Consider the following 15,416-nt stretch of genomic DNA (forward strand, 5'->3'; position numbering starts at 1 on the left):
ATCTCAGGAAACAAACTGAGGGTTGCTGGAGTGGTGGGGGTGGGAGGGATGGGGTGGCTGGGTGATAGACATTGGGGAGGGTATGTGCTATGGTGAGAACTGTGAATTATGTAAGACTGTTGAATCACAGACCTGTACCTCTGAAACAAATAATACGTTATATGTTAAAAAAAAAGAAGATAGTAGGAAGGGAAAAAAGGGGGAAATTCGGAGGGGGAGACAAACCATGAGAGACTATGGACTCTGAGAAACAAACTGAGGGTTCTAGAGGTGGCCTGGTGATGGGTATTAAAGAGGACACGTACTGAATGGAACACTGGGTGTTATACGCAAACAATGAATCATGGAACGCTACACCAAAAACTAATGATGTAATGTATTGTGATTAACATAACATAATAAAAGAAAAAAAAGGGGGCGCCTGGGTGGCTCAGTTGGTTAAGCGACTGCCTTCGGCTCAGGTCATGATCCTGGAGTCCCTGGATCGAGTCCCGCATCGGGCTCCCTGCTCGGCAGGGAGCCTGCTTCTGCCTCTGACCCTCCCCCGCTCATGTGCTCTCTCTCTCTCTCTCTCATTCTCGCTCTCTCAAATAAATAAATAAATCTTAAAAAAAAAAAAAGAATCATTGCCCTATACCTACAAGTTCAAAGCAAAATATTTCCAAACTGCACTTTCATTTCATCACAAAATTAGTTCATTTTTTTTTTTTTTTTTAAAGATTTATTTTTAGAGAGAGAGTGAGCACATGTGAGCAGGGGGAGAGGCAGAGTGAGAGAGAGAGAAGCAGACTCCCATTAAGTGGGGAGCCTAATGCAGAGCTTTGATCCCATAAACCTGAGACAACAACCTGAGCTGAAAATAAGAGTCAGATGCTCAACTGACTGAGTCATCCAGGAGTCCCTCATGTTTACTTAAAAATTCAAGCCCAGGGGCGCCTGGGTGGCTCAGTTGGCTAAGCGACTGCCTTCAGCTCAGGTCATGATCCTGGAGTCCCTGGATCGAGTCCCGCATCGGGCTCCCTGCTTGGCAGGGAGTCTGCTTCTCCCTCTGACCCTCCCCCCTCTCATGTGCTCTCTCTCATTCTCTCTGTCTCAAATAAATAATCTTAAAAAAAAAAAAAAAATTCAAGCCCAGCATGGAGCCTACTTAAAAATAAACAAACAAACAAATAAAAATTTGAGCTCTCCTCCTTAGCACCCCACTCCTGAACCCAATTACTGTTTTGAACTTTACTACTATTATTTAAGGACCACTACATTCTACATGTTAAAAATCAGTGATACTAAACTGGTTTTGACACTCAGCAATGTGTTAAACATCCTACCCTGTCAAAATACATAGATCTACCTCATTCTTCTGGCACATAGGACACTACACTACAATTGTACCATTTTTCCATTTCCCTTACTGAGTGACTTGTTTCTAGTATTACTTCTACTATTAGTGCAGCAGTGAATACCCCTATATACACATATATCTGTGAACACAAATGCAAGACCAAAGGTATACACACTTAAACATCTGACAAGTATTGCCAAAATCACTTCCAAGAAGTTACACTAATTTTTTTTCGCATTTTTAAAAAAAGAGATTATTTATTCATTTGAGAGAGAGTGAGCAAACGAAAGAGCACAAGCAGCAGAGGGAGAGGGAGAAGCAGGCTCTCCACTGAGCAGGAAGCCAGACACAGGGCTTGATCCCAGGACCCTTGGATCATGACCTGAGCCAAAGACAGATGCTTAACTGACTGAGCCACCTAGGCGCCCCAAAGTGACAAATTTAACCTCTCCATATCCTTGCTGTCCTGGGTGAAATCTTTATAAATGTTTTCCTATCTAATAAATGAAATATATTTCACTTTTAAAATTTATACTTCTATAATCACCAGTAGTATGAAACATCTGATATGCTTATGATCACCACCTGTGTTTCCTCTTCCATAAACTACTTATATCCTTTGTTCATTTTTTTTTTTACTAGATTATTTTTTTCTACTTTCTAAGAGTTCTTTATGTATTAGAAACACTATTTAGAAGCACAGGCTCCAGTTAAAACAGTTTGGGTGCAAACAGTATCTACTGATAAGGGACTTGACCTCCCTATGTCTCATGTGCTATTTTTAGTTTCAAAAACTATTCTTTTGGGGCACCTGGGTGGCTCAGTTGGTTAAGCGGCTGCCTTCGGCTCAGGTCACGATCCCAGGGTCCTGGGATCGAGCCCTATGTCCGGCTCCCTGCTGGGCAGAGAGCCTGCTTCTCCCTCTCCCTCTGCCTGCTGCTCTGCCTACTTGTGCTCTCTTTCTCTGTCAAATAAATAAATAAAATCTAAAAAAAACCCAAAAAACTATCTTTTTAAACTGAGTATAGATAGACCTATAAAAGAGCTCAAGAAACTGACGTGCGTATGTAATTCTGTGGTGTTTTTTTTTAAGTGGGCATGGAGCTGAGCGTTCAAGCTGGGCTTGAACTCACGACCCTGAGATCAAGACCTGAGCTGAGATCAAGAGTTGGAGGCTTAACCAACTGAGCCACCCAGGCACCCCTGTATAATAATTTTGTAACTGCAAGGCGTATATTTGATTCTGATGTCACTCAGAAAAAAAATGTTTTTTTCGGAGTCTTATATAAAGTTGTATCGTCAGTCATATTATCTGGCTCATGATTTTGGTAGCTTTAGATTAACAATGTCAATTTTCACGTAAGTAACATTAATTAGTATCAATTTAATCTTTATTTAAATTAAATCTACAAAGCCAACTTTTAGAAAAATTAAATCCCTCTGGCTTAAGCCAGTAATTAATGAAACTATATCTGCTGTAAGAGTTTTTTGTTTTTTTAAGTGAGAGAGAGAGCGCAAGTGGTGGGAGTGGCAGAGGGAGAGAAAGAATCTTAAGCAAGCTCCATGCTCAGTGCTTGTATCTCATGGATTTATTATATTTATATTTCTTCTTTTATTTACAGGTGTTTTGAGGAAAGAAGATGATGTTAATAACTGAGGTCAGCCATCTTAAACATAAAGTCTCAAACAACACTTTAGACTCAAATCCCAAACCATTCTTTTTCCCTTTTATTTTTTTAAAGTGAGCTCTATGCCCAGCATGAGGCTTGAACTCAAGACCCCAAGATCAAGAGTCACATCGCATGCTCTACGGATTTAGCCAGTCTGACGCCCATATCCCAAACCATTTTAATCTTAGGAAAAAGGAAGTCCATGCTGTAAGTAACAGCAGAATAATTTCTCAAACCAAAAAGTCAGCCTCCTCTTATCTACCTTTCCTGTACCCCTCCTTCCTTATAAAGAATGGAAAAAACAGGGGCGCCTGGGTGGCTCAGTTGGTTAAGAGTCTGCCTTCAGCTCAGGTCATGATCCCAGAGTCCTGGGACTGAGACCTGCATCAGGTTCCCTGCTCAGCGAAAAGCCTGTTTCTCCCTCTCCCACTGCCTGCTGCTCCCCGCTTGTGCTCTCTGTCAAATAAATAAAATCTTAAAAAAAAAAAAAAAAAGGAAAAAACAATGACTGCATTCCTCTACGTGCTAAATGTTTTCTTGTCTATTATCTCATTCAGTCTCACTAAATTTAACAGATGAAAAATCTAGGGCTGAAAAGATTTAAATCATGTCAACAAATAGTAGGTCAAGCCAGATTTAAACCTAGGAATCCTACTCCAGAGCCCAGGTCCTTCCAATATACCTGCCTGCATTCCTAAGAAGCAAAGAGGCCACAGTCTTTCTATCTCATCAGACACACCTCTCCACAGTCCTTGCCCGTCCGTGAGGTTCTACCCTTTCTAATTCTCTTGGTGGAAAAAGCAGTGAGGGCAGAATGAAACAGAATCACAATAGACAGGAGCAAGAAAGCAGCATTTGTAAATGGAGCATACTGTTAGTTTCATATAAGGAACCCCTAAAGAGGCACTTTTACCTTCTCAGCAAATGTATTAAGTTTCTCCTCTTTCTGTAAGCTCATTATCAATTAGCATTTCCTGAGGATTACAAATAGTAAATGCAGACCTAGAAATCTACAAGTGACCTAAGTCAGGGAACCACAAAACTAAATGAAGATCACTAAAATATATCATATCCATTTTAAAACAAGTTTCAAACGTCATGCTTTAAATAATGAGCTAACACGAGCCCCTCCTCTGCCCTTGATCTGTTCAGGGTGACACAGACAAAAGGGAACCTTCAGTTACGCACAGCTGTGTCACATCCAAATCCAGTCCCAGAAGACCACTAATTCCTATACTGTTCAATTCTCCAAAGCAAATGGCAAGTATCTGTAATCTTTTTAGTTTATGGTAGTTGCAAATATTTTTAGTCTGTACTATGAAAGCCTTTATGTTAAATAAAATGTTTTTTAAAATACCAGAGTACTCCCCTTAGTGAAAACAACCTTGGACATTTGTATATAAGATGTGATGTTCCTACTAACCAAAACCCTGATGGCAAATAAAATCTGTTAAACAGAATGCACCTCAACATCTCCCTTTTACCTGAACCTGCTGTGGCTGTTGAACCTGAATCTGCTGTTCTTGTTGGGTTTGCGGCTGAACACTGGTGGTGACTGGACAGGCAAGTTCAAGCAAAGACCCAGCCACTTCGGTGCTGTCTGTGTAAATGCAGTTCCCACCCTGTTGGTACACCATGGTAGTGGTAGCTGTCTGCTGGAACTCCTGAAGGGCTTCCGGCCCCTTAGAGGCTAGCGAGTCCAGAAATTCCTTCATCCTGTGTTGCGGGACAGACCGCGCCTTTACTCTGATGTACTCTTCAAAGGAAATGGTGTTTTCCAGAGAATTATTCATATTGCAGAGTCCTCAGGGTTCCTAAAAATAAAATAAATGTCAGAAGTCAAAATCATGCTACTGTTTTCATATTCTGAAATGCAGAGCAATCATGCTTGCAACAGAGTGGAATATTCAAGGCAGCTTTGTACATCTAGAATTCAAAATAAAGTTATTATACCACCTTATTCTTTTTTTAGTTAACAGTGTCTAAAAATTGTTTCTATAAACATTTCTTAAATCAAACTATCACACTGAAAACAAAAAACAAAGGCATGCGTCACAGTACTGGATGAAACAGGCTGAAAACACACTCTCCACCCAGCACTAGGTCAATGCCATCTTCTCTGCAGAGCCAAGCACTGGACAGTAAAAGTCACATGCAAAACTACTCTGTGACCATCACAGAGAGGACTACCAAGGAAGCTAGGAGCAGGGATTCCTATTGACATGTTCAATTTCTGCTGCCAATGATGTCCTAGAGTGAAGAACACATATGCCATCTAGCTGTAGCAAGACCCTAGAGAAAGGGAATATATACTTCATCTTCCACCAGAAACACCAAAAATCCATTTGCCATATACTGCTCACATTGTTTTATAGCACAACTTACTGGTCAAAAGCATGGATTTTGGAGCTAGCCTGCCAGGGTCCAAATCCCAGCTTGATCTCTCCTTAGCGCTGAAACCCTGGACAAGTTAGTTAACCTTAGTTCTCTTGTGTATAAAATGGGGACAAAAGAGTATCTACCATATAGAATTGCCATAAAGGTTAAACATATGTAAAGTACTTAGAAGAGCATCCAACATAGATAGCACTATTTAAGTACTAACTAGTATTATTAAAATTAGTTGGGAGGAGGGAGTTGAATAGTGCTTTAAATTAACTAGGTCACTACTAAAATTCAGAAATTAATTCAGCAAGTTTTTCATTGTGGTATTTACCCTAAGATTTAACCTGCAGGGATAGATAGTAATTCTCAATTACCAGGGGGTAACCATGCAATCTATCTATGGACTGCTGAGTGCCCTGTCACTGCTGCTTTCATACCGTTCCCTCCCCTCTGGATCAGAACCACCTCCAGAACAAAAGCAGCAGCAGGATATGAGAGTCACACAAACCATGTGAACCTTTTTGCCAAAAAGGACTCTCCGTCAATCTCAAATGGAAAAGTGATTTGTTTCCTTGAGCCATCAAGGAAGGGCATCAAGGCTAGAAATACCAGTCTCTCTTTCACTGCCCAGATGTTCTACCTTACGTTACAGACATAAGGCATATGGGTAATCATCTCATCTCTTCCACCTGACTAAACTCCTGGCAGACAAGACTGTGTCCCGAAACTCTCTGAATGGCGGACACACAGTAGGTACATATATGTATATACATGTATGTTGTATTTGCAATTGAATGTAAAAAAGGATTATGGCTCTTTTGTCTCCGTAACATCTATAACTTACAACCATAAATGTTACCCTTTTTCTTGGTAAATGGTTAGTATATATCATGGGAAAGAACCTATATATCCAGACAAGTGTGAGACCAAAGAAAACATATGATTCTTACTGCTATTAAGTTACTAACACTGGCAACATTTCTGTGGGACACTGTAAGTATACTATACAAGTTATATCTGGGTGCTTTCATAATATAGCCCCAACAACATTACAAAATGCTCGACATGTGACTGACTCTGAATACCTAATCACACCTACACTTCTGGCTCAAAAAGGAACAAAGAGGAGATATATGAACATAATTAACTGGTTCTCTACCATGCTGTTACATATTTCAGTTTTCCACCTCCATTATAAAAGAATGGCAGAGGTCAACTGAAACTTACATTTCCCCAAATTTATTTTCTTCAACAATTAGTTGCATTCCCATAAAATACTGAGAGACTGCTTGAATTCTGAAGACTGTACTAGAATCATAGCTGTGTCAATGCAATTTTTTTAATTTTTTTAAAGATTTTTATTTATTTATTTGTCAGAGAGAGAGTGAGCACAAGCAGGGGAAGCAGCAGAGGGAGAAGGAGAAGCAGGCTCCTCACTGAGCAAGGAGCCCGATGTGGGACTCGATCCCAGGACCCTGGGATCATGACCTGAGCCGAAGGCAGATGCTTAAACTGAGCCACCCAGGCGTCCCAAAGCAATTTTTTAAAAAAGTATGGAGAACCATGTAGCAAAACCTCTTTTTGTCTCAAATCTGGGAGAAAATAAATACAAACAAACACAAATACCCCCAAAAGTTACAAATTAAGTTTACAGAATCAGAAAACCTTCATACAAACGTTGTTTGATAAAGGCAGGCCCTAAATCTTCTAGTGACTTATTTCCCTTCATTATTCCAAGTTTCAGTAATCAGGAGGCTTAAGCCTCATCTGAAGCCTGATATTAGATATAAAGGAGAACCGCACCAACTTCTTTTTCTGGAAACAACTTTTCTTTAGTTTTCAGGGTAGAATTATAACCTAGTTTTCTGGTTTGTTTTTGTTTTGGTTGTGGGGGGAAAGTACAAGTAACACACCCATTTTCTAAGAAAAAATATGCAAATAGTACAGAAAAATAATTTTAAAAAACCCACAAAAAAAACAAGTATGCTTTCTTGATCTACCAATTTTAAACACTGACCTGTCCTTCAGGAAAGGTAAGTTTAGGGCATTTAAATCATCCTCCTCTCACCAACCCCTGCCAATCACATTGTTATTTTTGCCATGATCACTTTCATATAGCTTTAAACCTCTACTTGCAGACTTACTAAGTTTAGAGTATCTCTAGACTTCCTACTATGTAAAATAAGGAAACTAAAGTCCTGCATCCTCTATTTTTCACAAGCCTTTAGCGAAGGGAGTAGAGCTTCTAATTAATCAACAGTTTACAGCATTTTAGAATACAGCATTTCATACCAAACTAAACTCAGGATGTTATTTTTTTTTTTTTTTAAATAAAGGTTCCAAAGATGATAAAAACCATTCTGCTCCAAACAAATGCTACCTGTATTTCTAGAATAGGATCTTAAGATAAATCACTATAAGGGGGCGCCTGGGTGGCTCAGTCGTTAAGCGTCTGCCTTCGGCTCAGGTCATGATCCCAGGGTCCTGGGATCAAGCCCCGCATCGGGCTCCCTGCTCTGCAGGAAGCCTACTTCTCTCTCCCTCTCTCCCCCCACTTGTGTTCCCTCTCTTGCTGTCTCTCTCTCTGTCAGAAAATAAAAAATCTTAAAAAAAAAAAAAAGACAAATCACTGTAAGAAACTCTAGTCCAACTATAAATTTATTCCAAAAAGGACAAATAAGATGGATATTCAGCTCTCAGAAAGAATGGAATAAGGGGTGCCTGGGTGGCTTGGTCAGTTAAGTGTCCAACTCTTGATCTCAGCTCAGGTCAAGATCTCAGGGTCGTGAGTTCGAACCTCATGTTGGGCCCCATGGAGCCTACTCAAAAATTAATTAAATTAAAAAAAAAAAGAATGGAATAAAAGCTTGGGAATGTTTCTGCTATGAAGTCTCAAAGTTCATTCTTTAGGATTTCATTAAAACAAAACACCAACAGTTTGAAGAAGGAAAATTCTATAAAACTCAGAAAATGTTGATACAGGCTCAACAGATATTCTTCCTATTCTTCTTTGCGAAATATCTGAAACATCCTATGATAAAGACACCTTTTGTATTTTAAACAGTTTAGACTACAAAGTATAAAAACCCTCTGCAGTGCTCCAAGCTTAGAGCCCACTGTAGTTAGTGGAGCTTCAAGCAGAAGCCACAGCTTCCCAATTCCCATTGCTTTTTTTCTTTCACTAAGCCCCTAGGAGGTTCTTCACGGACTCTGTCTGTACAAGTCCAAAGAATCCTTTGAGAACCAATGAATCAGAGGAAGCTAAAAATATTAACCAATAATGGACTCAATGGAGAACCTAAAAAAAATTTTTTTAAGATTTTATTTTTAGTAGGGGCGCCTGGGTGGCTCAGTCGGCTAAGCGGCTGCTTTCGGCTCAGGTCATGATCCCGGGATCCTGGGATCGAGCCCCGCATCGGGCTCCCCGCTCAGCGGGAAGCCTGCTTCTCCCTCTCCCTGCCACTCTGCCTACTTGTGCTGTCTCTCTATCTCTCTGTCAAATAAATAAGTAAAATCTTTAAAAAAAAAAAGATTTTATTTTTAAGTAATCTCTACACCCAAGGTGGGGCCAAACTCACAACCCAGAAATCAAGAGTTGCATGCTCTACTGAGCCAGCCAGGCGCCCCCTGGAGAACATAAAAATTTAATGGAAAAGGCCAATTTGAAAGAACATTCCAATCTGCCCATTTATACAGACTAAAACACACATGGCTTCATTTCTTGTCCTTTTAACCTGCTCACTTGGCAGTATCCACCAGACTGACACATCCCAATAATGAAAATACACTAAGTCAGCATTTGACCTGACACAAAAGTGCTGTTTAGAAGGGGTGGGGGGTGGAGGGAAAGCTTCAGAAATAATATTTAAATATGTTAAACTAGTCAGTGAGTAAAAAAAAAAAAAAACCCACAGAAAAATTAAGCAAATTCTCAATAGTGGTGATCATGGTTTCTTCCTTTGTTTTTATGCTCAGAAAAAGCCCTCCCTACCATAAAATCAGGTCGTTAATCACCTATAATTTTTTTGACTTACAGTGTAATTTTTTAATACAATGCTTTGATCCATTTAAAATTTATTTTGCATAATGTGAGGTACAAGTCTAATTTTATTTTTTCCAAAGAGCAAACAACTCATCCCTGTATTATTTATTGAATTATTGAAATTCCTTTGCCCACTGACTTGAAATGCCACTGTTATCATATACCAAATTCATATAAAGAAAGTCCACTCCTACTAAGCATTTACTAAGTGTTCTACAGATCTTTCCATTAACACAGTAGCAAAAAAAAAAAAAAAAAAAAAGAGAGAGAGAGGGAAATGTTAATATCTGGAAGATTCCTTGTCCCCTCAACACAAAGTTAATTTAAATTTTTAAATTTAACAACACAGAAATAAGTTATGTGTGAAAAGGAAACCAATACAATTGTATTTATATATCCCAGTATTGTTTATACGCCTAAGGAAAAAAATGCAAAAGGACCTGCCAACAGTAGTTATGTCTTGGTGGCAGAATCACAGAGAACTTATATTTCTTCCTGTTTAATACTCCCCTGTGTTTTCCACAATTTGTATTAAATCAAAAAGATAATTAAAAATTAATCTTTTTACACAGTGATTATACCACAGTAACAGTAATAGACACAAACAATTCTGGCTGATCATAGCATGATTTTTCCCTCAAAATCTGAAACTCTTAAAGACAAAATCATCAAGCACCAGAGCTTGCATAATAATGAAGATTGTTAACTTCTTCAAGATGCTGCTCTCAAGAAACACAGGGTGAGCCTTGGTAATGGAGAAATAGAGAAACTCTCTACCCACCCCAAAGAAGCAAGATTCTTAATTAGCTCCAAGTCAAAGACTTGGTGAGGAGCAGTAAATAAACTGATTAATTAAAATACTTCAAAAAACATGAAGCTGAAGGGATAGTTGAATACTCCCAATTTCTGGGAGTCAAAAAGGAAAGAGCGAGGAAAACACTTTGGGGCTCACTGGGGTAGGGGAGTCTGTAAACAAGCATTTGCTTCTGAATACTTTTAAGCATAGCTGCTTTGCAAAACAATAAACAGACAAACCCCACACCAACAGACCTAGGAAATTTTCACTTGTATACACCTATTAATCACTAGTAGTTCCCTTGTACCTTCTACTGGAGCTTAGCACAGTGTCTGACATAGATTTAGGCCCTCAATGTATTAAAGTTATCATTACTTTTATTATTTTATAGCTAGAACACAAGAAGGTATGATGGACAAAGTTTACTCTAAAGGAACAATCTATTACATTTTTATAGGTCTCTTTGCCAGTTTCTTTTTTCTATTTAGGTACTAAAGGAAGACTTAAGTACTCACCAGAATCATCCTATCTTGGGTCGCCTCAAATTTCTGATACCTCTTCCCAGTTCCCCATGCAGTTCCACAAGGTGGGTCTTGAATATGAGATGGACTAAAAGAAGAAACTCTGAGCTGCCTCAGAGCCCTGCCTCTTCCTGTTTACCCAGTCATGTTACTGGGCCCCTCTCACTGTTCACATCTACTCTATGTGTAGATGGCTCCTCACAGCTTTGTAAGTCTGGCTTGAAGAACACATTCACATTAAAAAAGAAATCAATTTCTATTTTAAGGAGTTGCAGTCACATTTGTCCTAATTAACATAAAGAATCATTTCAAAGAAGGAAATTGGGAGATACGCTTCTATTCTTAAAAGATACTAAACCAATATAGGGTTTGTGATAGGTATTAATTATCCTATTGGGCCATTCATCTACCCCATGTCTTTACCAGAGGAATCCCTGATTTAGGGGCATTTTTGCCATCGTTCTATTTTTGGACAACACACTTTCAACCAGGATCTTAAATTCACATTCCCGCCAAAGACTGATGGGCTGTAAACTGGCACAACCATTTGCATTAACTAGTAAAGTTGACAATATTCCCTTCATATAACCCAGGAATTCTATTCCTAGGTGTGTATGACACACACATATAGAAAGGTACTTACACAACAATGTTCACAGTAGTACTGTTAATAACAGTCCAAACCGGAAGAAAGCTAGATGTCTATCAATAGTAGAAGGGATAAGTAAATTGTGATACAGTCACATAGCTGAATACTACAAAGAAACTGGAATGAATGAACTACAGTAGCACACAACATGGATGAATTTAGCAACGCTAAAAGAAGGAAAACATAAAATACAGCATGATTCCATTTACATAAAACTCAAAAGCAAACAAAACTATGTTGTTGAGGGATATGAAGGTGATAAAAGTAAAAAGAAAAAGAACACGACTGTCACAGAAGTCAGAATGAAAATTATCTCTAGTGGTTGAGAAGCTATGACTAGGAAGGGACCAATGAAGGGTGCAGTGGTGCTAGCACTGTTCCACTTCTTGAAGAGGTGGTGTTACACAGTTTGTTCATTTTACTTTTCATTACAATTAACTTTTCATTAAATTTTATACAGATCCACCTGAATTTACAGATAGATATTTCAAAAAAAAAAAAAAAAAGCTTTCTGACACAGCCAACCAGCTCTACCTACAATTTCGCTCTAGCCTCAAGTGTGACACCAAAGGTTCATTCTTTCCCCCTTTTCAGCAAAGCAAGAGGTTAATCTATCATTTGTTCATGCAGCCAAAATCAGAAATCACAATCCAGTGTGACAAATGGAGCATTTAGCCTGGAGAGGACTTAAAACATCTGGAACAAAATGCAGGGCAACTAAGTACAAAGTAACAGAAAAGAACAGGTGCTCATACAACATCTCATTCTGAGGCTGAGAAGTATAAGACTACAGATAAAGAGTGGCCATTTAAAAAGTAGACAAGCAAAAAGCATGACACATAAAGAACAAACCACAACTGATTAAATTAAAAGACAGCATGCAAGCTTTAAGGAAGAGATCCCTGATTCTGAAGCTGTCATAATGGAAGACAGCCATACCTAGAGCCCCTGACTTTGGTTACCTAATTTAGGGAGCAATTCACATTTGTAAGAAATTTGAATCCCTATTTGATCTTTTGTGTGAAATGGCAACAATGTAAGCTGGAAAGGGAATGTGGAAAGCAAAGGTTCATGAAAAGGTACACAAATTATTCATCACAGAGGGCTGGAAGTAAGACATCTTCTAGTAGGTAAATCTAAATTAATGAGCTTACAAAAAATATTATCTACAAACACCAATTTAAAAGGCAGATCTCAAACTTAACAGTTAAAAACAAAGATATCCCAGAATAAGCAGGCCTAAAAGGTATATTAAAATTTTAAGCCTATATCAAACTTTACTGCTTTTCTTTGAACCATTTAAGGTCCTTAGAAAAGCTGATGTGTCCTAATGCTAAAACCTGAAAGTTGCATTGACTTACATTTCAAGAGAAGAAAAGTGTTCAAGCAGCAAACTGTGGCTGGATTCAAAGATGCAGTTCTCCCACATCTTCGATTTCCCAGCACTTAGTAGTTTCTGTCAGACAGCACCCAGAATGATTGGCAGGATTTGTAATGTTTCAATACTACGAGGAAAAAGACTGCACACATATTTCCAGCATACGAATGATTTTAACTCACCAGTCACCATGTTGCATGTATTTCTGCTGCTTGTCCTGAGTTCTTAAGACTTGTAACATTCTGAAGAAGATAGAACAAAGAAGTCCTTTCCATCCTAAGCCTCTTTTTAAATTTTAACTTTGTTCTTAAAATACAGTATATTAAAAGAACTACCCCCATCATTATTAAATTTGGTTGCTAATTTTACCTCCTTAGTTTCTTTTTCCTTCAACTTAATTAACCAAGACTGTAAAACAGTCTGATGTCTTGTCTTAGAAAAAAGAAGTGCATATTTCTCTAGGACAAACCTAGAACTCCCCTAGTACCAGAACAACAAAAAAAGCTGAATTGAAATTCTACATCAAAAGTGACTTCTGCAGTGATATATGAACAGATTTTAGAAATTTCTGTTGGAGAATTTTGTAATTATAAAAGAAGGCAAAGCACAGATTTCTCAGGTTGTTTAATTTTGTTCTGGGCAACTTTTTTGGCTGATCGATAGCGGGCCTTCCTTAGTCTTAACAGAATACAAGTAAGCTCCTCCCGCCCGCACAGAAGAAAAGGCTGCATTTAAGGATTTGAAGTGGAATTTTAAAACTCGGGTAGTTTCACGACCACAGAAGAGGATCCCCTTCCGGAGCGCACAGAGGTGACGTGTAGGAATTGCGCTTATGCAAGAATTACTTTACAATGACAAGAAAGCAGGTACCGCTGAAGAGCCTTCCAGGATTAACCTTCCCTCTCCAGCACAAAGCACCAGAACAAGGTGAGGAAACTCGAGGGGGCTCGCTGCCCTCACAGACCTACAGGGCTCAGTTTCAGAAACAGGGCAGCACCCTCCCCGCACATTGGCCTCAGGTCACTGCATTCTTCGAGAAGAACGAGCAATCTCGCTCGCCTCGCAGAAGAGCGGAGTCTCCAGTCAGACGGCAAAGCCGGTTGGTTTCTCCCCAGGCCTAGGCCACGGCGGTCCGGGGACGTCACCAGAGCAGGAAGGGCCCAACCCACAACCTTCCTCACACTGCGAGCTGCCCGCCAGCTCGCCGCCGCTCCACGCAGCAGAGGTGTCCTGCGCGTCCTCGCGGCGGCGGCGCCGCCACCCAACAGCAGGGCGCGCGCCCCGAAGCCGGGGGTCGCGGGCGGGCGCGCGCCACAGAAAGCCGCTCTTGCCCAAGAGCCGCAGCACCAGGAGCGGAGATATCCGAACCGGGAACGCGCACGTCGGCGGCCACGCGCGCCCCAAGGGCCGCACAGCGCGCGCGTGCCCGCGTATAAACAGGCCCGGCCGCGCGCGAGCACCGGGGCGCGTTCGCGCGCCGCGCCCACCCGAGTCCCCGAGTTGCCTCTCCCCACCCCACAAGGGGCGGAGGCGCGCGAGCCCAGGGACATTCTCCGCTCCGGAGCCGCCCCGAGGTCTCCTGGGCCCAGCGGCAGCGGCCCGCCCGCCCGCCCCCGCCCGCCGTTGTGTGGGGTGGGCCCGCTGTCTCAGGCCCGCAGGTTCGCCGCATCCCTGCCCCTACTGCAGCCCTCACCCGGCGACGTCGTCGTCGCCGCCGCCGCCGCCGCCGCTCTACCCGCCGGCCCCGCCGCACCGCTCGGGGCCCCGGTTCCGCCGTCGCCGCTCCAAGACCGACAGGATTTTCCCCTCACAGCTCCCTGGGCGCCATCTTACATTCAACCCTCACAGCCAATGGGTGCCGAATGCTCCTCTCGCGATAACCGAAGCGTCGGATCCCGCGAGAATTGAGACTGCCTCCTGGCCAACCTTAAAGGGAACGCTTCTGCCGAGGCGAGAGGCCGGGCCTCCGGCTGCAGAAACGGCGAGTAGAGCCAGAAGTGTAGGGCGGGGCGCCCCGCCCTCGGACGCCCCTCCATGCTGGGCGGAGTCAGGGCCGGAGTTCGGCCTTTCGAGTTGGGAGCCTGGGCGGGTCGGGGCTCCAGGCTTGCTCTCTGGACCCTTCTGCAGCGTGCCTGGGCCTCCTTTAGTCGCGTAGCCCCACGTGGGGCGGGGCCCCGTCTCTTGTTTAAGGTAGCCCCCACAGCCCCTGACCTAGGCTCTGCGCCCCCGTACCATCGTCCCACCTGAGAAGCCCGGAGTCCCTCTCGTGCAGGAGTCCTTAACATTTGGGAACCCCCTCCTCAATAGCCTGTCGTCCTAATCCAGCCTTCCGCAACTCAGTCCACCTTAAAGCGGGCCTCTACTAGCCTGGTGTTTGTATACAGGGAAAATGTGGAGGGTGTTAAAGCTGCAGGCACACGCGAGTAGCCCACACTACCCCAGAGGGCAACCAGTTGGCTATAGCCTTTTTTTTAAAAGGGCCTCAGGGCCTTTGCACTTGTTCCTCCTGCCCTGGCAAACATCGCCTTGGTCCTTAGGGGTTCCCTAAGGAGTCACCTCCTGAGAGTAGTCTAGGCACAGGATTGGTCAGGAACTTCCTCCCGCCTTGCACAGGCCCCAGGGAGAGCTCTCTTGCA

General features: G+C 41.9%; 1 protein-coding gene across 14 annotated transcripts in view; it reads right to left on the reverse strand.

The window, feature by feature from the left end:
• Positions 1-14,638, reverse strand: part of QRICH1 (glutamine rich 1) — a 48,525-nt gene extending 33,887 nt beyond the window's left edge. Inside the window, exons 1-4 of one of the 14 annotated variants that reach the window (XM_081817350.1) lie at positions 14,474-14,634; positions 12,963-13,022; positions 10,748-10,967; positions 4,494-4,823 (exon numbers count right to left, since the gene is read on the reverse strand). In XM_081817350.1, the coding sequence (XP_081673476.1) occupies positions 4,494-4,802 (309 nt within the window). In that variant the 5' untranslated portion in view covers positions 4,803-4,823; positions 10,748-10,967; positions 12,963-13,022; positions 14,474-14,634. Of the gene's footprint in view, positions 1-4,493; positions 4,824-10,747; positions 13,956-14,473 lie in introns of those variants that run through there. The other 13 variants (XM_081817344.1, XM_081817312.1, XM_081817333.1 and 10 more) reach the window with 13 other exon arrangements.
• Between the last annotated feature and the right edge of the window lie 778 nt (positions 14,639-15,416).

Source organism: Leptonychotes weddellii, chromosome 1 (assembly GCF_054177405.1).
Source record: "Leptonychotes weddellii isolate Sample4059 chromosome 1, ASM5417740v2, whole genome shotgun sequence".
Classification (NCBI taxonomy): domain Eukaryota; kingdom Metazoa; phylum Chordata; class Mammalia; order Carnivora; family Phocidae; genus Leptonychotes; species Leptonychotes weddellii.